The sequence below is a fragment of the Phyllobates terribilis genome, unplaced genomic scaffold (genome assembly GCF_046119375.1).
Source record: "Phyllobates terribilis strain yellow unplaced genomic scaffold, ASM4611937v1 Scaffold_1__5_contigs__length_1240528914, whole genome shotgun sequence".
NCBI lineage: Eukaryota > Metazoa > Chordata > Amphibia > Anura > Dendrobatidae > Phyllobates > Phyllobates terribilis.
In genome coordinates this window covers 833567589-833592113 of record NW_027362761.1, presented here as the reverse complement: position 1 = coordinate 833592113, position 24525 = coordinate 833567589, and the positions used below count along the sequence as shown (strand labels likewise).

The window sequence follows — 24525 nt, the reverse complement described above, 5'->3', positions numbered from 1 at the left end:
TATAAAATAATAAACCACAACCTTATCCTTACCCCTCCGTAGTAGTCCACGAGTGTCCCACGATGATCTCCAGTTCAGAGCAGCCACATAGAATGTGACCGCTCTGAACCACTGCCGCCGCTAGAATGACGGGGCCGTAAAGCAGCCCCGTCATTGCATAAGCGGGTTCGCCGGAGTTCAGGCAGCGCTGCTACGGTCAGCTCCTTTACGGCCCTGCTGTATCGTGAGAAATTCCCACGGTACAGCAGTGCCGTAAAGGAGGTCTCCGGAGCTGCGCTGCCTGAATGCACTCCGGTGACCTCAGTCAGGGGCTCCCGCTGCCGGGAGCGGACGTGTTCCCGGCAGTGTGAGCTTACAGCAGCCATGCACAGCTGTCACCATCTCCAGATGTGACAGCTGTGCATGGGAGATCAGCGCAGGAACGTGGACAGGTAACTATTTTTTTTTAGTAAACTAAGAATTAAATAACATGGTGTGTTTTATTTCAAATAAATTATTTTTTTCTGGGTGTAGTGTGTTTTTTATTTTTAACACTTTGTAGGTTAGTAATGGGGGTGTCTTATAGACGCCCATCATTACTAACCTGGGCTTCATGGCAGCTGGCGCTGACATGAACCCCACCACTATTACCCCCTGCCACCGCACCATGGCAGCGTGGAAGAGCGAGGCTAAGTGCCAGAATTGGCACATCCTATGGATGCGCCATTTCTGGGGCGGCTGACGGCTGGTGTTTCTAGCCTGGGAGGGGGCCAATATTCATGGCACCCTTCCTTGGCTATTAATATCAGCCCGCAGCTGTCTGCCTAGCCTTTGCTAGCTAAAATAGGGGGGAACCCGCGTCATTTTTTTGGGGGGTCCCCCATTTTAATAGCTAGTAAAGACTAGGTATTCAGCTGGGGGCTGATATTAGTAGTCTGGGAAGCTCTGTGGGTATTACCCCCTTCCCAGGCTTCAAACATCTGCCCCAGCCGTCTGCTTAACCTCCGCTAGAGACTAAAATTATGGGGGATCCCACGCCAATTTTTTTTTTAAATAAATCCTTTATTTTAAAACTAAATGACATTTGAGGAGTTAATAAAGATGCAGTCCCTAAATTATTATTTATTTTTTAATTAATTTTTCCCAAAAATTTTGACGTGGGCTTTGCCATATTTTTGTATGCCAGCCAGGTACAGCATCCAGCTTCTGTGAACGCGCCATTTTCTGGGGTGGCTGCGGACTGCAATTTGCAGTGGGGGGGAGGCCAAGAAAGCTTGGGTCTCCCTGTGCTGCAGATTCCATCCCCCAGCTGCCTAGTTGTACCTGGCTGGACACAAAAATAGGGAGAAGCCCCACGTATTTTTTTTTAAAATTATTTCATGAAATATTTTTTTTAAAAAAAGGGCTTCCTGATATTGTTGTGTCCGGCCAGGTACAAATAGGCAGCTGGTGGTTGGGGGCAGCCCGTTCCTGCCTGCTGTACCTGACTGGACACAAATATAGTGCGAAGCCCCACGTCAATTTTTTTTAAATTATTTCAGGAAATTCATGAAATAATTAAAAAAAAATTGACGTGGGGCTTCGCACTATATTTGTGTCCAGCCAGGTACAGCAGGCAGAAACGGACTGCCCCCAACCACCAGCTGCCTATTTGTACCTGGCCGGACACAACAATATAGGGAAGCCCTTTTTTTCTTAATTATTTCATGAATTTCATGAAATAATGAAAAAAAAAAAACGTGGAGCTTCGCCCTATTTTTGTGTTCAGCCAGGTACAACTAGGCAGCTGGGGGCTGGAATCTGCAGCGCAGGGAGGCCCAAGCTTTCTGGGCCCCACCCGCTGCAAATTGCAGTCTGCAGCCGCCCCGGAAAATGGCGCGTTCATAGAAGCGCCATCTTCTGGCGCTGTACCCAACTCATCCAGGGCCCTGGTGCGGTGGCTCACTGGGTAATAAAGGGGTTAAGGCCAGCTTGGCATTATCAGCTGGCCCTAAGCCCGAAATTCATGGGGTCACGCCAATATTAGACATGACCACCATGAATTTCTAGTAAAGTATTTAAAAAAAACACAACACCCAGAGTAAAGTCCTTTAATTGAAATAAAGACACAATTCTTTATTGTTCTAAATTAAACTATACTTACCATCACGCCCATTCCAGCTGAAGCCAACGATCTCCTGCAATAAAAGAAAAATAATAAACCAACCTCATCCTTACCTTCCCATGGATCCCACGACAGCTTCAGCTCTGCTACATCGAGATGACAGGCTGGACCGCTGCAGAACGCTGCCATCCAGCCTGTCATCCCACAGACACTGAGAAGCGCAGGCATGCTTGCGCTCCTCAGTGTCTCTCTGTGACGTCATCCAGATGAGCCGAGTTCATGTCCAATGAACTCAGCTCACCTCATGCACGTCACTGACAGCGTGGGAAAATTCTCACGCTGAAGCGCTGAGTGCAGGAGAATTTTCCCACGCTGTCAGTGACGTGCATGAGGTGAGCTGAGTTCATTGGACAATGCCTCACCTCATGCACGTCACTGACAGCGTGGGAAAATTCTCACGCTGAAGCGCTGAGTGCAGGAGAATTCTCCCACGCTGTCAGTGACGTGCATGAGGTGAGCTGAGTTCATTGTCGGCTCATCTGGATGCCGTCACAGAGAGACACTGAGGAGCGCAAGCATGCCTGCGCTTCTCAGTGTCTGCGGGATGACAGGCTGGATGGCAGCTTTCTGCTGCGGTCCAGCCTGTCATCTCGATGTAGCAGAGCTGGAGCCATCGTGGGAACCATGGAAAGGTAAGGATGAGGTTGCTTTATTATTTTTCTTTTATTGCAGGAGATCGTTGGCTTCAGCTGGAATGGGTGTGACGATAAGTATGGTTTAATTTAGAACAATAAAGAATTGTGTGTTTATTTCAATTAAAGGACTTTATTCTGGGTGCTTGTGTTTTTTTTTTTAACTTTGACTATGGGGTTAGTAATGGGGGTGTCTTGTAGACGCCTCTCCATTACTAACCTGGGCTTGATGTCAGCTGGTATTATAAGCTGACATCAACCCCAACCCTATTACCCCACTGCCACCGCTACAGGGCAGTGGGAAGAGCGAGGCTAAGTGCCAGAATTGGCACATCCTATGGATGCACCATTTCAGGGGCGGCTGACGGCTGGTGTTTCTAGCCTAGGAGGGGGCCAATATTCATGGCTCCCTTCCTGGGCTATTAATATCAGCCCCCACCTGTCTGCCTAGCCTTTGCTAGCTATTAAATTAGGGGGGACCCCACGTCATTTTTTTGGGGGGGGGTTACCCATTTTAATAGCTAGTAAAGGCTAAGTATTCCGCTGGGGGCTGATATTAGCAGCCTGGGAAGCTCCATGGGTATTACCCCCTTCCCAGGCTTCAAACATCTGCCCCAGCCGTCTGCTTAACCTCCGCTAGAGACTAAAATTAAGGGGAACCCCACGCCAATTTTTTTTTAAATAAATCCTTTATTTTAACACTAAATGACAAGTACAGTAACCAACACTATCACTGTACTTCATATATATGTGACTGACATGTTTCTATCTATCTAATCTATGTGTGAAGCTCTATTCTTTCTGTTGTAAATTGTCGGGTACCGGTGTATGCGCTGATGAATTGCCGGCTTTTCGCATAATACATTCTACATTATTCTTAGTTGTTTTACTTCATGTAGAATTAACCTATAAGGAAAGAAAGGGTTTATTTTCATTCCGATATTTCTGTCCCATTGACTTGCATTGGTTTCCAGTATCGGAATCGGCGATATCCGATACTTTTTGAGTATCGGTCCGATCCAATCCGATACGATATTTCCTGATATCGGAAGGTATCGCTCAACACTAGTCATTATCCTAATGTAGAACTGCAGAGATCGGCATGGGCTAGGCAATAGATAGAACAGAGTGAAGAGATAACCAACACAAACTGAAGTAATCATAAGCTCAAGCAAGATAGAGAAGCATAAAATTAACTTAGTGTAACGGGTCTGGGAGGCGGAACCTCTGAGCAACTATACAAGGGGGCGCTCCTTGTAAGGAAGCGGGTGGATCCCAGGGAAGACGGGCAGGTAATCACGGCAAGTGACAGGGACAGTCTCTGGGTAGAAGGGCAGGTAGTCACGGCAAGTGACAGGGACAGTCTCTGGGTAGAAGGGCAGGTAGTCAGGGCAAGTGACAGGGACAGTCTCTGGGTAGAAGGGCAGGTAGTCACGGCAAGTGACAGGGACAGTCTCTGGGTAGCAGGGCAGGTAGTCACGGCAAGTGACAGGGACAGTCTCTGGGTAGAGGGACGGGTACTCTCGGCAAGTGACAGGGACAGTCTCTGGACAGGCAGGTGGTCACGGCTAGTGATGGCAGAGCCTCCAGGTAGGCTAGCAAGCAGGTAGCAGGTGAGCACTCCTAGGTGAGCAGGCGAGAGTCTCTGGGCAGGAAGGTGGTCACGGCAAGTGACGGCGTAGCCTCCAGGTAGGCTAGTAGGCAGGTAGAAGATGAGCGCTCCCAGGTGAGCAGACACAAGTCTCTGGACAGGCAGGTGGTCACGGCAAGTGATGGCGGAGCCTCCAGGTAGGCTAGCAGGCAGGTAGCAGATGAGAGCTCCCAGGTGAGCAGACAAGAGTCTCTGGACTGGCAGGTGGTCACGGCAAGTGACGGCGGAGCCTCCAGGTAGGCTAGCAGGCAGGCAGCAGATGGGCGCTCCCAGGTGAGCGGGCAGGCTGGTCCATAGACAGACTGACAGGTGTCGGAAGGCAGACCGTCGGACCGCAGGCTTGCAAGCAGGTAAACGGATATCTGGCAGGTATCAAGCAGGAATCTGACAGGTGACTGGCAGGTAACAGGCAGGAATCTGACAGGTGACTGGCAGGTAACTGGAAACGGGACCTGAGGGCTGAAGCAGAGTGAAGGCTTTGCAACAACAATGCTCGGGCACCTCCATTTTGGAGGAGGTGCCTTATATATGGTGAAGTCCACCGGCCATTGGCCGGGGACTCCTTAGGACGGCGCACGCGGCCCCTTTATGAGAGGGGGAGCGCTCGCGCGCGCGCCCTAAGCGCCGTGGCCGGGAAGCAGCGCGCGCTGCCAGCAGAGCGGGAGGAAGACGCCGGGCACAGAGCGGAGAGGTAAGGGGAACAGCGTCCCTGCCTAGCAGGAGGCAGGGACGCCGACGCTACAGTACCCCCCCTTTAGGCCCCCCCTTCTTTAGGCCAGAGAGAAATTTATCAAGGATGAGAGGGGCATGGATGTTCTCCCGGGGCTCCCACGTTCTCTCCTCAGGACCAAACCCCTTCCAATCTACCAGAAAAAAGGTTTTTCCTCTTACCCTTTTGGTGGCCAGAATGTTCTCTACCTCAAACTCGTTCTCAGCGGAAACCGGAGCAGGAGGCGTACCTGTAGACTTGGAAAAAGAGTTAAGTACCACGGGTTTGAGGAGAGATACATGGAAGGAGTTAGGGATCCGTAAGTTGGCCGGGAGTTTTAATTTATAGGCCACCGGGTTGATCTGATTGATAACTTCCAGTGGGCCGATAAACCGAGGCCCTAACTTGTAGGAGGGAATCTTGAGGCGGACATATTTGGACGAGAGACAGATTTTATCTCCAGGACGGAATTGTGGAGGATCCAGGCGTTTCTTGTCAGCGTGTTTTTTCATCCGTTCGGACGACTGAAGGAGTGCGGATCGGGTACTCTCCCAAATGGAGGAGAATTCGCGAACGAGAGATTCCGCAGCCAGATTGTCCACCGAGGTGGAGACGGGAAATGGGATCCGAGGATGCTGACCGAAGACTACAAAAAACGGGGATTTGGAGGAAGATTCGCTCTCGTGATTATTATAAGAGAACTCGGCCCATGGTAGGAAATCCACCCAGTCTGAATGGTGGGCATTAACGAAGTGCCTGAGGTAACTGGTCAGGTTCTGATTGATCCGCTCCACTTGACCATTGGACTGTGGATGGTAAGCGGAGGAGAAGTCCAGAGTGACGTCAAGCAACTTACATGTGGCTCTCCAGAAGCGTGAGGTGAACTGAACCCCACGATCTGACACGATGTGGAGGGGCAGGCCATGGAGACAGAAGATGTGGCGGATAAAGTCTTTAACCAGTTCGGGTGCAGACGGGAGACCCGGCAGGGGAATGAAGTGCGCCATCTTGGAGAAGCGATCAGCGACCACCCAAATGACCGTACAACCGGCAGAGACAGGAAGATCCGTTATAAAGTCCATAGCAATATGCTGCCACGGGGCAGCAGGTACTGGGAGCGGAAGGAGGCTACTGGCTGGCAGATGTCTCGGAACCTTGTTGCGGGCGCAGGACACACAGGCAGAAACAAAGTCTATTACATCCTTGTGCAGGGTAGGCCACCAGTAATGCCGGGTAATGAGCTGGAGGGTCTTTTTCTGACCGGCGTGGCCAGCTAGCTTAGACGAGTGACCCCAGTGTAGGACCTTCTTCCGATCAGGTACAGTTACAAACGTCTTACCGGGAGGGAGACGATTTAGATTCACGGGAGCCACTTGCATTACTCTGGCGGGATCAATGATGTGCTTAGGTTCCTCCTCTAGATCAGATACCAGGAAGGATCGGGACAAGGCGTCAGCTTTGATGTTTTTGTCTGCCGGGCGAAAATGAAGAACAAAATCAAAGCGGGCAAAAAACAAGGACCACAGGGCTTGGCGCGGGTTAAGTGTCTGGGCGCTCTGAAGGTAAGCCAAGTTCTTGTGGTCCGTGTAAATTATTACCGGGTGAAGAGCCCCCTCGAGCAGGTAACGCCACTCCTCCAGTGCCAGCTTAATGGCTGTCAATTCACGGTCTCCAATAGAATAGTTGCGCTCAGAAGAGGAGAAGAGTTTGGAGAAAAAAACGCAGGTTACCATTCTTCCGGAAGATGACTTTTGGGTAAGTACTGCCCCGGCTCCGGAGGAGGAAGCGTCAACTTCTAGGAAGAATTGATTGTTGCCGTCCGGACGATGCAGCACTGGGGCGGAGGAGAAGGCCTGTTTTAAGGAAAGAAAGACCTCCTCAGCTTCGGGCAGCCATCTTCTGGGATTAGTACCCTTAAGGGTGAGCGCAGAGATAGGGGCAGTCTGGGAAGAGAAGTGCGGTATGAAGAGGCGGTAATAGTTGGCGAAGCCCAGGAACCGCTGAATAGCCTTCAACCCCTCTGGTCGGGGCCACTTCTGGATGGCAGACAGTTTCTCAGGATCCATTTGTAGGCCGGTCTGAGAGATTATGTAGCCCAGAAGTGGAAGAGAGGTCTGCTCAAAGATGCACTTCTCATATTTAGCGTAGAGGTAGTTCTGCCTGAGCCTGAGCAGGACCTGACGAACATCCCTCCGGTGAGTAGGAAGGTCCGGAGAGAAGACCAAGATGTCGTCCAGGTACACCACCACGCAGGAGTAGAGAAGGTCACGGAAGATGTCATTGACCAACTCTTGAAAGACGGCAGGAGCATTACAGAGACCGAAGGGCATTACCAGGTATTCATAGTGGCCGTCCCGGGTGTTGAATGCCGTCTTCCACTCATCCCCCTGACAGATATGGACCAGGTTATACGCCCCACGGAGGTCAAGCTTGGTGAAGATTCTAGCCCCCCTCAGACGGTCAAGTAATTCCGGAATGAGTGGAAAGGGGTATTTATTCTTCACCGTGATCTGGTTAAGGCCTCTATAGTCTATACAGGGACGGAGTGAGCCGTCCTTCTTTTTGACGAAGAAGAAGCCTGCTCCCGCCGGGGAGGTAGATTTCCGGATAAATCCCCGGGCCAGATTCTCCTCAATATATTCTGACATGGACCGGGTCTCCGCTGCGGACAAAGGGTAGATACGCCCACGGGGAGGAGTAGAGCCGGGTATCAGGTCGATTGGACAATCGTATGGTCTATGAGGGGGTAATGTCTCTGCTTCTTTTTTATTGAAGACATCCGCATAAGACCAATAGGGAACCGGTAGACCGGGTAGACTGACTGGGGTAGGAGAAGAACGAGCAGGATGAACGGGAACTAGACACGTCCTATGGCAGTCCTGTCCCCAGCGAAGGACTTCTCCGGTCTGCCAGTCAAGCACGGGTGCATGTTTCTGGAGCCAAGGTAGGCCTAACAAGAGTGCGTGAGAGAGTCCAGGCAGAACATGAAAGGAGATGCTCTCAGAATGCAGCATTCCCACCTGCAGAGTTATGGATTCGGTGATGAGTTGGATGGGATGTGGTAAGAGGCCCCCATCCACGGCGGCGACAGATAAAGGTACGGCCAGAGGTTTGGTGGGAATGCGGTATTTCTCTACCAGAGACTGAGAAATGAGATTTCCAGCAGCTCCTGATTCAAGTTGAGCCAGTTCGAAATAGCGGTTCTCTCCGCAGGTGATAGAGACTGACAGCATCAGAGATGGAGAGGGTTTACTTTTGTCTAGGGCGACCTCTCTGAGCGATCCTAGACACAGGCGTTTCCCGACCTCTCTGGGCAGGAACGGATCCGGTGCTCCTTACTGCCACAGTAGAAGCAGCTCCCCTCGGCACGGCGTAAGTCTTGACGGGTTTTGACCATCTTGGTCTGGTCGACCTGCATAGGCTCAGGTGAGTGTGCCTGGGGAGTAACGGAGGGAGTGATGGGATTCTGGAAGGTGGGGGCTAGACGTGGAAACCTCCTCTCACGGGTGACCTCTTTGGCGCGCTCCTGGAATCGGATGTCAATCCGGGTGGCAAGTGTTATTAAGTCGTCGAGAGTGGTAGGAATGTCCCGATCGGCGAGTTCATCTTTAATACGGCCGGACAGACCCTCCCAGAAGACAGACACCAGAGCGTCATTATCCCAGGCCAGCTCCGAAGCAAGGGTACGGAACCGTATGGCATATTGGCCCACGGTCAGATCTCCTTGACGGAGGCGTAGCAGAGACGATGCGGATGAGGTCTTCCGTTCGGGTTCGACGAAGACTTTCCGGAAAGCCGTGAGAAAGGCTGGCAGGTCGGACACCAGGGGATCTCCTCTCTCCCACAGAGGATTTAGCCAAGCCAGAGCCTCCCCCGTGAGGTGCGACATGATAAAGGCTACTTTGGACCGGTCGGAGATAAACTGGTGGGACAAGAGTTCAAATTGCAGGGTGCACTGATTTATGAAGCCCCGAGCTTGAGCGGTGTCACCTCCGAAACGAGGAGGTGCAGAAAGCCGGGGTCCGGGACAGGATACCATGGTATTGGTGGGCAGCGGCGCTGCCGGGTTGCGAGTCATGACACTAGCGATGGTTGCAGGTGGAGCAGACAGAGTGTCCAGGCGAGAGTTGACACTCCGCAGGTGACTCAGGATGGACTCCTGTTGGGACCTCTGATGGGATAGTTCATGACATAGGTCCGAGAGCGAGGGAGCTTGGGTGCCACCGGATTCCATGGCCCGAGCAAACTGTAACGGGTCTGGGAGGCGGAACCTCTGAGCAACTATACAAGGGGGCGGTCCTTGTAAGGAAACGGGTGGCTCACAGGGAAGACGGGCAGGTAATCACGGCAAGTGACAGGGACAATCTCTGGGTAGAAGGGCAGGTAATCACGGCAAGTGACAGGGACAGTCTCTGGGTAGAAGGGCAGGTAGTCACGGCAAGTGACAGGGACAGTCTCTGGGTAGAAGGGCAGGTAGTCACGGCAAGTGACAGGGACAGTCTCTGGGTAGCAGGGCAGGTAGTCACGGCAAGTGACAGGGACAGTCTCTGGGTAGAGGGACGGGTACTCACGGCAAGTGACAGGGACAGTCTCTGGACAGGCAGGTGGTCACGGCTAGTGACGGCAGAGCCTCCAGGTAGGCTAGCAAGCAGGTAGCAGGTGAGCACTCCTAGGTGAGCAGGCGAGAGTCTCTGGACAGGCAGGTGGTCACGGCAAGTGATGGCGGAGCCTCCAGGTAGGCTAGCAGGCAGGTAGCAGATGAGCGCTCCCAGGTGAGCAGACAAGAGTCTCTGGACAGGCAGGTGGTCACGGCAAGTGACGGCGGAGCCTCCAGGTAGGCTAGCAGGCAGGCAGCAGATGGGCGCTCCCAGGTGAGAGGGCAGGCTGGTCCATAGACAGACTGACAGGTGTCGGAAGGCAGACCGTCGGACCGCAGGCTTGCAAGCAAGTAAACGGATATCTGGCAGGTATCAAGCAGGAATCTGACAGGTGACTGGCAGGTAAGAGGCAGGAATCTGACAGGTGACTGGCAGGTAACTGGAAACGGGACCTGAGGGCTGAAGCAGAGTGAAGGCTTTGCAACAACAATGCTCGGGCACCTCCATTTTGGAGGAGGTGCCTTATATATGGTGAAGTCCTCCGGCCATTGGCCGGGGACTCCTTAGGACGGCGCGCGCAGCCCCTTTAAGAGAGGGGGAGCGCGCGCGCTCCCTAAGCACCGTGGCCGGGAAGCAGCGCGCGCTGCCAGCAGAGCGGGAGGAAGACGCCGGGCACAGAGCGGATAGGTGAGGGGAACAGCGTCCCTGCCTAGCAGGAGGCAGGGATGCCGACGCTACACTTAGGATGCCTGCAGGATCAAATTCAGTGACATCAATGAAATGCACCAATGATACAATGCGCCTATATCTTCTGCTGACATATGTGCCTGTGAGCGTCGCTATTGCTGTTCTCTCAATCCGCATTGACCCTGGCTGCAGCCACCTCTGACATCTGCTGATGTCACGTCAACTTCTAGATTTCCTGGATTCACCTAGGCGTGACCAAGTTGCGCGCATTCCCCCCTGATTTATTGGGCTGTGGGCAACATTTCACCACACGTCACAGCCCAATATACAGTGTGCGCTTGCGGCCATTGAAAACAGAGGAGAGACGGAAAGCATGTGCTGGATACTGGGCTGTGATGTGCGGTGAAACGCTGCCCACAGCCCAGTCAATCAGGGGGGTGCGTGCAACTGGGTCATGACTGGGTGAATCCAGAAAATCTAGAAGTTGAAGTGACATCAGCAGATGTCAGCGGCGGCTGCAGCCAGGGTCACGAGATGCAGACAGAGCAAGCAGTGATAGCGCCGCTCACAGGCACATATGGCAGTAGAAATAATTTACAAAAATACTTAGTTAAAAGGTGTAAATCGATGGGATTATACAATCTAGTGGATCACCTTTTAAATCCTGTTTAGTTTACTACCTGGAGCAGCAGTAACAGGGCAAAAATGAAGTTTTATTCTCCCTGTAGTTGTAATCACCAATCACTATGGATTGAGCGGGACTGTAATTACTCCCCAGCACAATGGTTGACAGTCTGATCTGCACATATATATGGGGAATACACATAGCTCATAGTACAGTGAGCAGATTCCCTTTAACCAAATTTAAAAAATGCTGAGTGGAAAAGTGAACTTTTTTAGGTTCATACCGTAGAAAATAGTCACAGTGGAAGCTTTATATCATCACATTGATTGTTTAATCTAACTTTGTATTTCGATCTACATGCATATGTTTTAAACTTTTCTAATACATTATTGATTTGCATTTTTTTTCATTAAATTAACTGGCATATATATGAATCACAATGGATTAAAGACCATAAACTGGTTTTATTCTGTTTATAATTGCTTCTTTTTTTTTTGGAATCAGCCAAAACTGTTACATTTCTTGGTAATGTCACCACAAGGGAAAATGAAGCATTACATGGTGCACATTGATATCAATGAGACATAGTGCTCTCTCCAGAGTAAGTACAGCTATTCCCAACATTGTCAAACTTTAATACAGTGGTGGCCAAAAGTATTGGCACCCCTGCAATTCTGTCAGATAATACTCAGTTTTTTCTTGAAAATGATTGTAATCACAAATTCTTTGGTATTATTCTCTTCATTTAATTAGTCTTCAATGAAAAAACACAAAAAGAATTGTCCTAAAGCCAAATTGGATATAATTCCACAACAAACCTAAAAAAGGGGGTGGACAAAAGTATTGGCACTGTTTGAAAAATCATGTGATGCTTCTCTAATTCATGTAATTAACAGCACCTGTAACTTACCTGTGGCACCTAACAGGTGTTGGCAATAACTAAATCACACTTGCTGCCAGTTAACATGGATTAAAGTTGACTCAACCTCTGTCCTGTGTCCTTGTGTGTACCACATTGAGCATGGAGAAAAGAAAGAAGACCAAAGAACTGTCTGAGGACTTGAGAAACCAAATTGTGAGGAAGCATGAGCAATCTCAAGGCTACAAGTCCATCTCCAAAGACCTGAATGTTCCTGTGTCTTCCATGCACAGTGTCATCAAGAAGTTCAAAGCCCATGGCACTGTGGCTAACCTCCCTAGATGTGGACGGAAACTAAAAATTGACGAGAGATTTCAACGCAAGATTGTGCGGATGGTGGATAAAGAACCTCGACTAACATCCAAACAAGTTCAAGCTGCCCTGCAGTCCGAGGGTACAACAGTGTCAACCCGTACTATCCGTCGGCGTCTGAATGAAGAGGGACTGTATGGTAGGATACCCAGGAAGACCCCACTTCTTACCCCGAGACATAAAAAAGCCTGGCTGGAGTTTGCCAAAACTTACCTGAGAAAGCCTAAAACGTTTTGGAAGAATGTTCTCTGGTCAGATGAGACAAAAGTAGAGCTTTTTGGGAAAAAACATCAACATAGCGTGTACAGGAAAAAAAAAGAGGCATTCAAAGAAAAGAACACGGTCCCTACAGTCAAACATGGCAGAGGTTCCCTGATGTTTTGGGGTTGCTTTGCTGCCTCTGGCACTGGACTGCTTGACCGTGTGCATGGCATTATGAAGTCTGAAGACTACCAACAAATTTTGCAGCATAATGTAGGGCCCAGTGTGAGAAAGCTGGGTCTCCCTCAGAGGTCATGGGTCTTCCAGCAGTACAATGACCCAAAACACACTTCCAAAAGCACTATAAAATGGTTTGAGAGAAAGCACTGGAGACTTCTAAGGTGACCAGCAATGAGTCCAGACCTGAATCCCATAGAACACTGTGGAGAGATCTCAAAATGGCAGTTTGGAGAAGGCACCCTTCAAATATCAGGGACCTGGAGCAGTTTGCCAAAGAAGAATGGTCTACAATTCCAGCAGAGCATTGTAAGAAACTCATTGATGGTTACCGGAAGCAGTTGTTCGCAGTTATTTTGGCTAAAGGTTGTGCAACCAAGTATTAGGCTGAGGGTGCCAATACTTTTGTCTGGCCCATTTTTGGAGTTTTGTGTGAAATGATCAATGATTTGATTTTTGCTTCATTCTCTTTTGTGTTTTTTCCTTGCAAGCAAATTAAATGAAGATAATAATACCAAAGAATTTGTGATTGCAATCATTTTCAGGAAGAAACTGAGTATTATCTGACAGAATTGCAGGGGTGCCAATACTTTTGGCCAGCACTGTATATCCCAGTATATGGATTAGAAGATGTTAATTAATCTTAGATTAACTGAATGAAGGCTGTCATTGCTGTTCTTAGAATATATTTATTCTTCATTTTATATTTTAAATAAAGAAAAAGCAAAGTATTATAGAAATCAAAATTCAAACTTTAGCATTTTTAGTGTTAGTAATGTTTGCTTCAGTTAATTCAGTTCCTTTTACTTTACAGTGATCTTCTAGTTCAACGTAAAATAAACTTGCACTGTGTATGAAACCAAATGAGACTGCAGTTCTAAATAACTAAATCCATTTTTCTCCTCTACTTACCTCGCCGAAGCTGCTGCTCTTCTGTAAACTCCAGGTCAAGCATGAGATCATCTTCATCCAATTCACAGGAGCCCAAATTATTTAACACATCCTGGAAACGGAGAGAAGAAGATGTTAAAGCATCCAAAGAAGCTCCAGCAAGCCTCACACATTTTAGGCATAGGCAGATTTTTGTATTATCACTGCCACTAGGGCTCCATCAAAGTGATAAAGGAATTCTCTTCTTGGATGCAGAAGCACCATATTGTATTATCTACGCAGGAATGGGATCATCATAACACAAAATTACACAGCATGCATTTGGGGACCACATACGGTAATAGGACTTATCGTTCACACTGCTGAATTCATCTATCATTGTATCATGGTGAAAAGGTAAAAATTAAATTCCCAGTTGCAGACCTTTATATAAACACCACAAATTCTACGAACTGCATCACTGATGTCTAGAAGTCATGTGGTTGTCCAATGTAACAAATGATTAAAGTGGGAAAAACATTACATTTGAGATATATTTATAAAAATCATTCATATTTAATTATGAATAGGATGCACAACGTGGGACAATTATTCAATTTATAGGCAGGGTACCTTAGGTTCTGTATTGTGGGGTTGCTCGTTTCAGAGTGGGTATTCTGACAGTGGTTTTACTCCCCTCTAACATGACATTTTTTTTCAGCTTTGTGCAATTTAACTAAATGTTTTAATTACGAATGATGAATTTAGAAGAAAATATATAAAACCATGTATGAATAGTTCCTGTGAGGCTATGTTCCTTTCATGCTTCTATGGTATATATCACCAAACACATCATGTATACACATATACACACACAATGGGCTCAAATCATACCGTGTCTGATGTCTGTTTTAGGGTTATCCTGTTTGATCAAGACACCATTTCACAGAATACATGATAACTAGTTGATGGCTGCCCCCTATACTGCCCCTTCCCCCCTGGAACCAATCTAAAAAATAAGTGCCCTATTTGAATTAAGTGCTGACCACATATGCATGCCACAACTCTATTCATTATCTGTGGGATCTGTGGAATCGCTGGCAGTCCCATAAATATTGAAAGGAGTGGCAGCACTCAAACACAGCTATTAATTCATTTAAATGGGGAATATTTCTGGGAAAATGTGAGAATCTGTCATCAAGATTTTATGCCCCAAACTAAGGGCATGAGTGTAGAGACGTTTAACTGATTATTAAATCCTTCCCTTGTATAAATCTGTTTTGCTGTTTTAGAGAAATCAATAGTTGAAACTGTATGATAATGAGCTGCAAGTGCACTGGGGTGGGCCCTGCACCTACAGTTCTCCTGCCTCTCTCCATATTCTCCGCCTACTGACTGCCTCCTGTCTCTGACTGACAGGTCACTGGAACATGAGTGACCTATCAGTCAGAGACAGGAGGCAGGAAGAGGGCAGAGAAAACAGAGAAGCAGGAGAACTGTAGGTGCAGGGCCCTCCCCAGTGCACTTGCAGCTCATTAACATACAGTTTCAACTATTGATTTCTCTAAAACAGCAAAACAGATTTGTACGACAAAGGTAAGTGTTTAATCAGCATTAAAGCACCTCTATATACATGCCATTAGTTTGGGATATAAAATCCTGAAGATAAGTTGTCTTTAAAAGAAGGACTATTATTACTAATAATGTTGCCCTATTGTAATGAAATAAAAATATGTTTGGAAGTGTTACTGCTAAGATTATATCTTCATCCCAGGCTGCGCAAGAAATGCTGTGTAAACAATTTCTACCTGTCAGGAAAAGTAGTACAAAACATAATATAAAGTAATTACGGGATGTACATGACTTCAACATTTGCTGACTGAGTATTGCATTAATGATTGTTGTTAGAGTTTGAAACTGTTGGATTATACTTTGTATTATATATCAGGAAAGTAAAACTACATAATAAAGGCAATAGTTTGGGTAACTGTCTTATCAAAGTGTTGAAAATACTAATAGATAACGATATAAAAGTAAGGCCTTATTGCTCTAAGACGCTCTGCTATACAGTGTGTCAGCATGTTTTAGGCTATTTAATTCCAGGCTCTATGCATTTTATTACCAGAAAACAGCTTGGAAAAAAAGGTCCAGCTTGCTAACAATATCCATCAATGGTTAATCCTTAATTAGCCCAGATCCCCTTTTATATTCTTGAGTTGATAAGTGAAAGGGAAAATTATGTAAAAACAATTACAAACACAGCCCTCCTTAAAAATTAAACATAAATATTCATAAATGTATAGTCCACACAAAAGGGAATGAATTATCAGAAAATGACCTATTATTTAAATCAGATTGGTTTGTTACGTGTATATAAAAATGGCCTTTTTTCATATTGTGATCTTTAATAAAAATACAAAATTATTAATCTTGCAATTTTCTCACTGGTCACTGTTTTTTTTTAGACTTATACTTCCTGTCATTTCAGGAAGTCTTTTCTGCAGACTCCTTATCATCAGAGGCAGGATTATAATAATATAATAATAATAATAATTATTTATATAGCGCCAACATATTCCGCAGCACTTTACAATTAAGTGGGGACATGTACATACAATAAATTCAATACAATTTAAGACAGTTTAAACAGTTAGATGAGGTTCCTGCTCGCAAGCTTACATTCTACAAGGAAATGGGTGGACACAATAGGTGAAAAGTGCTTGTTATTTCAGTTCTGGCAATTGTAATAAGTAGGGATTTTCATATAAAGCTGTATGATCTGGTCATCAGCCAGTATGTTTAAGTGCAAGTATCGAGTGCAGTTACCGTGTGCATGGAGGGTGTGGAGACAGATGAATAGTAGGGTGCAGATTTTGAATAATATTTAGAAGGAGGGGACAGGGTATAGTTAGTTTACTGAGTAGTTGAGGTGGTAGGCTTGTTTAAAGAGATTGGTATTTAAAGCGCGCTTGAAGACATCGGGGCTAGGCATCAGTAGAATCATCTGGGGTAGCGCATTCCAGAGAACTGGCGCAGCACGAAAGAAGTCTTGGAGACGGAGGTGCAAGGTTCGGATTATGGGGGATGTTATTCTTAGGTCATTTGTAGAATGGAGGGCACATGTAGGGTGATAGACAGAGATGAGAGAGGAAACATAAGGCGGTGCAGAACTGTGGAGAGCTTTGTGGGTGAGAGCGATGAGTTTATATTGGACCCTGTAGCGAATTGGCAACCAGTGTAATGACTGGCACATTGGTTAAGCGGCTTCGCAGAAATACTACCCTGGCTGCCGCATTCAGGACGGACTGGAGAGAAGAAAATTTGGTAAGAGGGAGACCAATCAGAAGAGAGTTGCAGTAGTCCAGACGAGAGTGAATAAGAGCGACAGTAAGAGTTTTAGCAGTTTCAAAGGTGAGGAGAGGAGAGGAAGAGGAGCCGGCAAAAGATACAGTGAAGGAGCAGTCAGAGAGGTAGGAGGAGAACGAGGAGAGAACGGTTTCCTTGAGGCCTATAGAGCAGAGCATAGTGAGGAGGAGCTGATGATCACAGTGTCAAATGCTGCAGAGAGATCCAGGAGAACCAGCAGGGAGCAGTGACCTTGGGATTTAGCTGTTAGTAGATCATTAGAGACTTTAGTGAGGGCAGTTTCAGTGGAGTGTAAAGAGCAGAAACCAGATTGTAGAAGGTTGACAAGAGAGTTATCTGAGAGATAGCGGACTACACGGGAGTGTACCAAACGTTCTAGGAGTTTAGAGATGAAATGAAGATTAGAGACAGGTCTGTAGTTAGCAGTGCAGTTCTGGTCCAGGGATGGCTTTTTAAGTAAAGGGGTTATGATGACATGCTTAAATGAGGAGGGAAAGATACCTGAAGAAAGAGAGAGGTTAAATATTTTAGTCAGGTGAGGGGTGACCACCGGTGAGAGAGACTGCAGAAGATGTGAAGAAATGGGGTCACTGCTGCAGGTAACACCTCTATACACAGGTGAAAACATGGGATCCACCGATCACAATAGGTGATGGCACAGCTTCCCCTGCTCCTTCTCCTGACACAATGACTTTCTTTGCACATGTTCATTAAATGAGATAGCATCAGGGAAGGAAAGTGGTTGACCAAATATTCCCACAGTGTAGAGAATGGAGAAAATATGTACAGTCTCAGGAAAGCAGAAAACAAGCAGACACTTTAAAGCAGTGTAACACGTCTTCTTCCAGATACTATGAATGAAGTATCTCTGTCATTGTTGTTGGAAGCAGTTCCAGCAAGACATAGATAGAACCTAAATTACATATAGCCAATGAGCTACCTGTAAGTAAAGGGCTATTAATATATCTGTAGTGGAGAAAATGCCTCCAATACAGTGTCAATTTTAGGACATGATCAGATATCAAAGTCAAACATCAGAATAATGTCAGTTTGAGGCTAAATACCCTGTCTGAGAACTGACTTTGATATTTGACTTTGATATGTGACTTTGATAAGTGACTGACATCTGACTTTGACATCTGACTTTGATAAGTGACTTTGATATGTGACTTATTTAGCCTCAAACTGACATTATTCTGATGTTTGACTTTGATATCTGATCATATCAAAAAATGGACACTGTACTACTTATCATATCTCACTCTATGGAAACCTCATCAACCTCATGAAGTGAACAATTTGTAGAAATCTAACCTGTTCCTTCCCAACTTTAAGATTTTTATTTTCTGTTAATAATCCCTAAAAGGAATTCTAAAATAAAAATGAAAATGATGCCAGAGTAGTACTGGTTAAATACATTATTTCAAAATTTTCCTGTAAAATAATTAGATGGAAATGTTATAAAATAACGAAATAAAATTCTTCACTTGCGCAATTGCTTTGGTGTAAATACGTTGGTCAAAGAGTGCCAGGCATATAATGGATACTGTGTAAACATCATAGATTGGGGAAGGATTAAAGATTTAGAAAGCAACATGTAATGGAAGGAATTTATTACCAAATTTTGGCCAATTGACTTTAAGAGTAGATGGGGCTTATTGTATATGGAGGGGTAGTCCGACTACTTTAATAATAGATACACAAAATTGTAGTATAAGATACCGCAGATCTATGCCAACTCATTGCTGGTGTCGATTTGAGTTTAAGGGTTAACGTTTCTCCTTGTGGAGAGTGACAAGCCAAGCCTGGCATATCAGAGTGCATGCATGCTATTCTGGAAAATTTAATATGCAAATTGTCTCTTCAGAGAGGGAGAGGACTAGAACTCTCGCTCCACCTATTGAAAGCAGTGATCCAAAAAGTCAATATTGACTCTTTAACGAGCCTTGCAATATGACTTAGGATGTGCAGATTTCAATTTTTGGTACACAACAGAAAAAGATGCACAAATTTATTATGAGATGTGTATCTTTCTCCATCTCACTGATGTTTTAGACTGGCATATGAAACACGAGTGTTAGTAACTTCCCCCCTCTAACTTTCTTTCTAAAGGCAGATTCTTAGGTTTACTAATGTGTTTGTCTTAAAGAAATAATAAAAAAAAAAGCTTTGATTTATTCCAGCTACTCATTACAAATATATTAAGCAAAGCAACTTTACAACTAACCAATTCTTGTAGTGATTCCCACATGAAAGCATTGTAACAGATAGTAATCACAGTATATAAAAATAACACTATCAATATCTCGTACGCATCTGGAGCAGTGGACTTATTGATTTAGCTATTTATTGCACACCAAGGGAGACCAGGCTGACTCATGAAATCAAGAAAGTACAAAAGGGAAGGAAGAAATTCTGAAGATCTCCTAATAAAACCCCATGCTGAGTTTCAGTATCCAGTAACAGTTGATTACGCAAAATAACTCTGCAACAAAAAAAAATGTAATGAACCCAGTGATACGGCTCTGGCAATTTTTACAATCGCTTTACAGATTATATAGAAGCCGAGTCTTGCTTTTTAATTAATATGAATATATGTTATTAATAAAGCAGAGGTATCTTCCTTGCCAACTAAAAAGATATTTTGTTATTAACTCATATATATTTTCTATACATTCCAGAAACTTGATTTCTGCTTAAGAGATTATTATAATATTCTTGTGGATGGAGCATTCTACTGCAGAGGTTGAAATTCAGTTATTAACATGAGCAAGTTTTTAATTCCATTTCAGAAATGAATATTTAAGTAGATACAATTTCATTTTATCTCCAGAAAGCAAACCTCTAATTATGGTTTCAGCTATTTATTACACAGCCACTCAATTTACAGCAAAGGGGAAAGGCGTAATCAAACCTAACCTTGGAATTTTTTAATTTTTACTGTAATGTTATTAAAAAATGCACATACTATATAATCTGTCCATCACTGTGTTAACAATTCATTATACGGGGCCTAAATCCTGAATCTGTTGTGAGTGTAATCCAGGTGCTTCACACCTTTTCTGCAGCAGGTACACTATTCTTGAAGTATGGGTTTCTAGGTCAATCGTATCATCTAGGTTCTGAGACTGAGGTTGCTGTATCACATCTGGTACACACCATTATATAGGAGATACTCACACTGTCCTAAAATTATCATCAACTATGTACAGCACAACATACAGTAAATGGAGGATGTCCAACTCTTAATACTTACCAATCAGCAGAATGAAGGAGTTACAACACTCACTTCAACTCTGTGGAACTTAGCTGCAGTAAGATACATAACCATAACCTTAAAGGGGTTGTCCACTACTAGGACAACTCCTTCTTAAACTTATTGTTCGGCCCCGATAAAATAAAAAAACCTATACTCACCTCCCGTGCCGTCTCCGTTCAAGCGGTGTTGACACTCGCGGTCCCGGGACTGTGATGCAGTGAAATGACATGTGATGCCTGGCACCCAATAAGCACTAGCATCACTGTCCCCGCATTTGGACAAACTGAACATGAAGCGGATGCCAGGTCTGCTGCTGATTTTCTCATCATGTTCAGTTTGGCCAAAGGCGGGGACAGTGATGCCAGCGTTCATTGGGCGCCGAGCATCATGTGTCATTCCACCGCATCATAGCCTCGGGACCACGAGTGCTGACCACGGGACCACAGAATGGAACCAGCATGGGAGGTGAGTATAGGTGTTTTATTTTATCGGGGCTGAACAATTAGTTTAAGAAGGAGTTGTCCTAGTAATGGACAACCCCATTATGTGTGGAGTTGTGCTTATGTAAACAATGAAGGGGACACAGCACTCATGGACGTCTGATAAAGGGACTAGGACTCTATAAATAAGCCCCCCTATTTCATAATATATTGTAAACTTTTCATACAAGCTTACAAGATAAGCAAGGCCCGCATCCATGGTTATTGAATTGTTGTTCAGTTTATTACTCTGTAATTTCTGATTTTGTTAGTATATGTACCCCCTAAATTGGAAAGTGCTGTAGAATATGTTGGCACTATATATAGTTAATCAAGTTTGAGCTATCAATTACAGATCAGTGGGGTCCAAAGTTTGGAACCAGCTGTTTGAAGAGGCTACCTATGTGTTGGAAGAACTGCAACCTCACCAATATTTGCATTGCTCCATCTACTTGTATACAAGCTACTCAAACAGCTGAACAGGGTGGTCTGAAGAGACATACAATCACCAATCTGATATTGATGGCCTATCCTAATAAAAGTCCATTAATATTTTGATTCCCCAAAAAAACCTTTACGACCATATGGAAAATGTTACGCTCACGCCCGGACTGACTGGCGTGAGCGTGATTAGTGATCCCACTGTACCATGAACCGAGGAGTGCCTGGAGGGGTGTAACTAAGTATCAACCCGATCCGACCAAGGTCACACGGCGGCTTAGTCGACTCCGTGGACCAAGGAGGAACCGAGCAGAGGGACCAGGTGCGACTCCAGGTCTGACCCCAGTCACAGATGTTGACCCACACCGGGGAATGCAGGAACAGGCAGGTTAGACTGGCATACAGGCAGGTGGGTATTGGCAAGTACGGCTGGTATGCAGACAGGTGGGTACTGGCAAGTACAGCAGGTATGCAGACAGGTGGGCACTGGCAAGCACGGCTGGTATGCAGACAGGTGGGCACTGGCAAGCACAGCTGGTATGCAGACAGGTGGGCACTGGCAAGCACGGATGGTATGCAGACAGGGAGATACTGGCAAGCACGGCTGGAGTGCAAACCGGGAGGTACTAGCAGGTTGGAGCGCAGGCTGGATAGGGTCCAGTACAGACTGGGAGACAGGTACAGAGCCGCAGATGCGGTAGACAAGCAGAGTAAAGCGAAACCGCCGGAGCGGAGGACAAGGCAGAGCAGAGAGGAACTGTTGGTGCAGTGAGCAAGGCAGAGCAGAGCGGAACTGCCGGAGCGGTGGGCACGGCAGAGCAGAGAGAAGCCGCCAGAGTGGTGGGCAAGGCAGAGCAGAGAGAAGCCGCCGGAGCGGTGAGCAAGGCAGAGCAGAGAGAAACCGCCAGAGCGGTGAGCAAGGCAGAGCAGAGAGAAACCGCAGGTGCGGTGGGCAAGGCAGAGCAGAGAGAAGCCGCCTGAGCGGTGGGCAAGGCAGAGCAGAGAGAAGCAGCCGGAGCTGTGGGCAAGGCAGATCAGAGAGAAGCTGCCGGAGCAGTGGGCAAGGCAGAGCAGAGAGAAGCCGCCGGAGCAGTGGGTAAGGCAGAGCAGAGGGAAGCCGTCGGAGCGGTGGGCAAGTCAGAGCAGAGAGAAACCGCCGGAGCGGTGGGTAAGGCAGAGCAGAGGGAAACCGCAGGAGCGGTGGGCAAGTCAGAGCAGAGAGAAACCGCCGGAGCGGTGGACAAGGCAGAGAGGACAGGGCTCTGTTCACATGGAACAGAGTTTGAAAATACAGGAAGATAAGGAGGAAGGGAAAAGGGACAAGCAGAACCAGATACACACAAGATACTTCCTATGAAGTAGCGAGTGGACGCAAAACTTACAAACAGAAGTACAGAGACAACGAGTTGGAGTTAGGTGCAGGTTCAGATACTGCAGCAAAAGGGAAGGTACGGACATAGAGACAAACAGGTAACAGGCTAGGATACAGTTCAGACAGGAACTGCTACTGCAATGAGATACAAGAAGAAGCCTGGACATACAGCCCCCAGAGAAGGCGGGAACGGACAAGAAGTCACAGATAACAGGTCTGGGTATGCAGCCCCCAGAGATGGCGGAAACAGACAAGAAGCAGAACTGGACCTGGAAACTTCAGAGTAAAGGAGCACACTGAATGCTAGTGTTGCTCAGGCACCTCCTACTGGGTGGAGGGGGTTTAAATATCCATTGACTCACAGCAATAGGCTGGAGACGCATTAGGGATGCGCCCACAGCAGCTATAAGAATCAGGAAGTAACCGGGCCGCCGCCTAAGCAGTCAGTCAAGAGACAAGCATACAGCATGAACTGGAACAAGATTTGCAGGCTGGACAGACAGGTAAGATTGCGGTCTTGCATAGTGGGAGGTGGTGCACTATGCAAGCACGCCGCCAGGGATGTTACAGAAAACTAATCATTCACGAAGGGATGAAAAATTTGCATGGAAAATAGTGTTTATTTTACTAACCCAAACATTACATTTTCCTATTCACTGGTTGTGTGTATACAGATCATAAGTGTAACTGGATTGGATTTCACTTAGACACAACCCATGATGATATTTTAGTTATTTTAGCAAACAATAAATTAGAAGCTGTATTTAGTAGATATATCATTAAAAGTCATTAAAATATGTTATGCGGCAATAGGGTCTTCTGGCCTGAGTCATTAGAAGTGTGGTGGTGTCACGCAGATTCTGAAGAAGAATTTTTAGCTCCCATCCTTGATATACTGTATATGCCTACTCAATTCTATCTGTAAATCACAGCACTATGCTGTGAAGCCACATTCTATTGAAAGCACCTGTATGTCAAGAGTTTCCTGTCAACTGTAATGTTTACTAGTGCTTATTGGATGTGTTACGTTGAATTTACTAGTTTGCATCTAATTTTTATATGGCGTTTACTGTCTATGACATTGCACTTGTCTTTAAAATATAAGAGTCTGTTGCCATTACTGTGAATGGCAAATACATAGTGCAGCATTCTTTCTTGACATAAAAAATGGTATTAACCTATTAGTTACAATGAGTTAAAAAGCTTTCAGATTGAGTTTTTTGAACATTTGTGCTAGGGACAAACAAGCACAGTCAAATGTATTTTAATGACTGCAACCAGGCACCACGACAGCTTGGAGAATCTCAGCAGTAGCTTCAATGACTTTAATGTTCTGGCTTCGCTCTCACTGTCTTTAGTTCATTCTGCTCTCCATTGCTTCTGGTATTTCCAGTTTTATCTGCACAGTCAAAACACCGCACCTTCATATCCCACCAGGATTTGCTTAGCAAACACTCAGAATACAAATGTATGTAAATACAAAGCTAGAACTGTTATTGACTCCGGAGGACACATTACGGATTTTGAAAATCAAAAATAATTCAGATATGCCACTTGAGCACAAAAGTGTACCAATCTATAAGAAGTAAATATACAGTATTTCCGAGGAGCTTTTTACAGATGTGACATAAAACAAATCCATTGCATACATTGTCCTCAGCTTCAGACTCTCATTACCAATACTAAAATCCAGGACCTTTTTGTATCAAATTACATTCCATTAGTACCTTCCCGACTGCAGAGTGAAACGAATAAAACATCCAGAGTTGCGTAATTCCTTATTGAACACCCAACAGACAACTTTAGAGGTCCTGATCATAGTAAAACTTTATTGCGTGTTACAGCCAAGTCTAATAAACCTAAACTGCAGTATAGATTTCAGTCTATTTCTAAGGAAGCAACCCTGCTGTTCAATAAGCCCTCCGCAGTGAACCGCTAACATCTTCAGTACAGTATGATGAATCACAGCTATGCAGAGTGCATTTTCCAGATCATCATTCATCACCACTGACTATATCAGGATG

At 45.9% G+C, this 24525-nt stretch overlaps 1 protein-coding gene across 3 annotated transcripts in view; it reads right to left on the bottom strand.

Annotated features, from left to right (window-relative positions):
- CCSER1 (coiled-coil serine rich protein 1) overlaps window positions 1–24525 on the bottom strand; it is a 1466148-nt gene that overhangs the window by 1057586 nt on the left and 384037 nt on the right. For all 3 annotated transcript variants that reach the window (XM_073638131.1, XM_073638138.1, XM_073638147.1), the window contains exon 4: window positions 13627–13717. In XM_073638131.1, the coding sequence (XP_073494232.1) occupies window positions 13627–13717 (91 nt within the window). The remainder of the gene's footprint in view (window positions 1–13626; window positions 13718–24525) is intronic.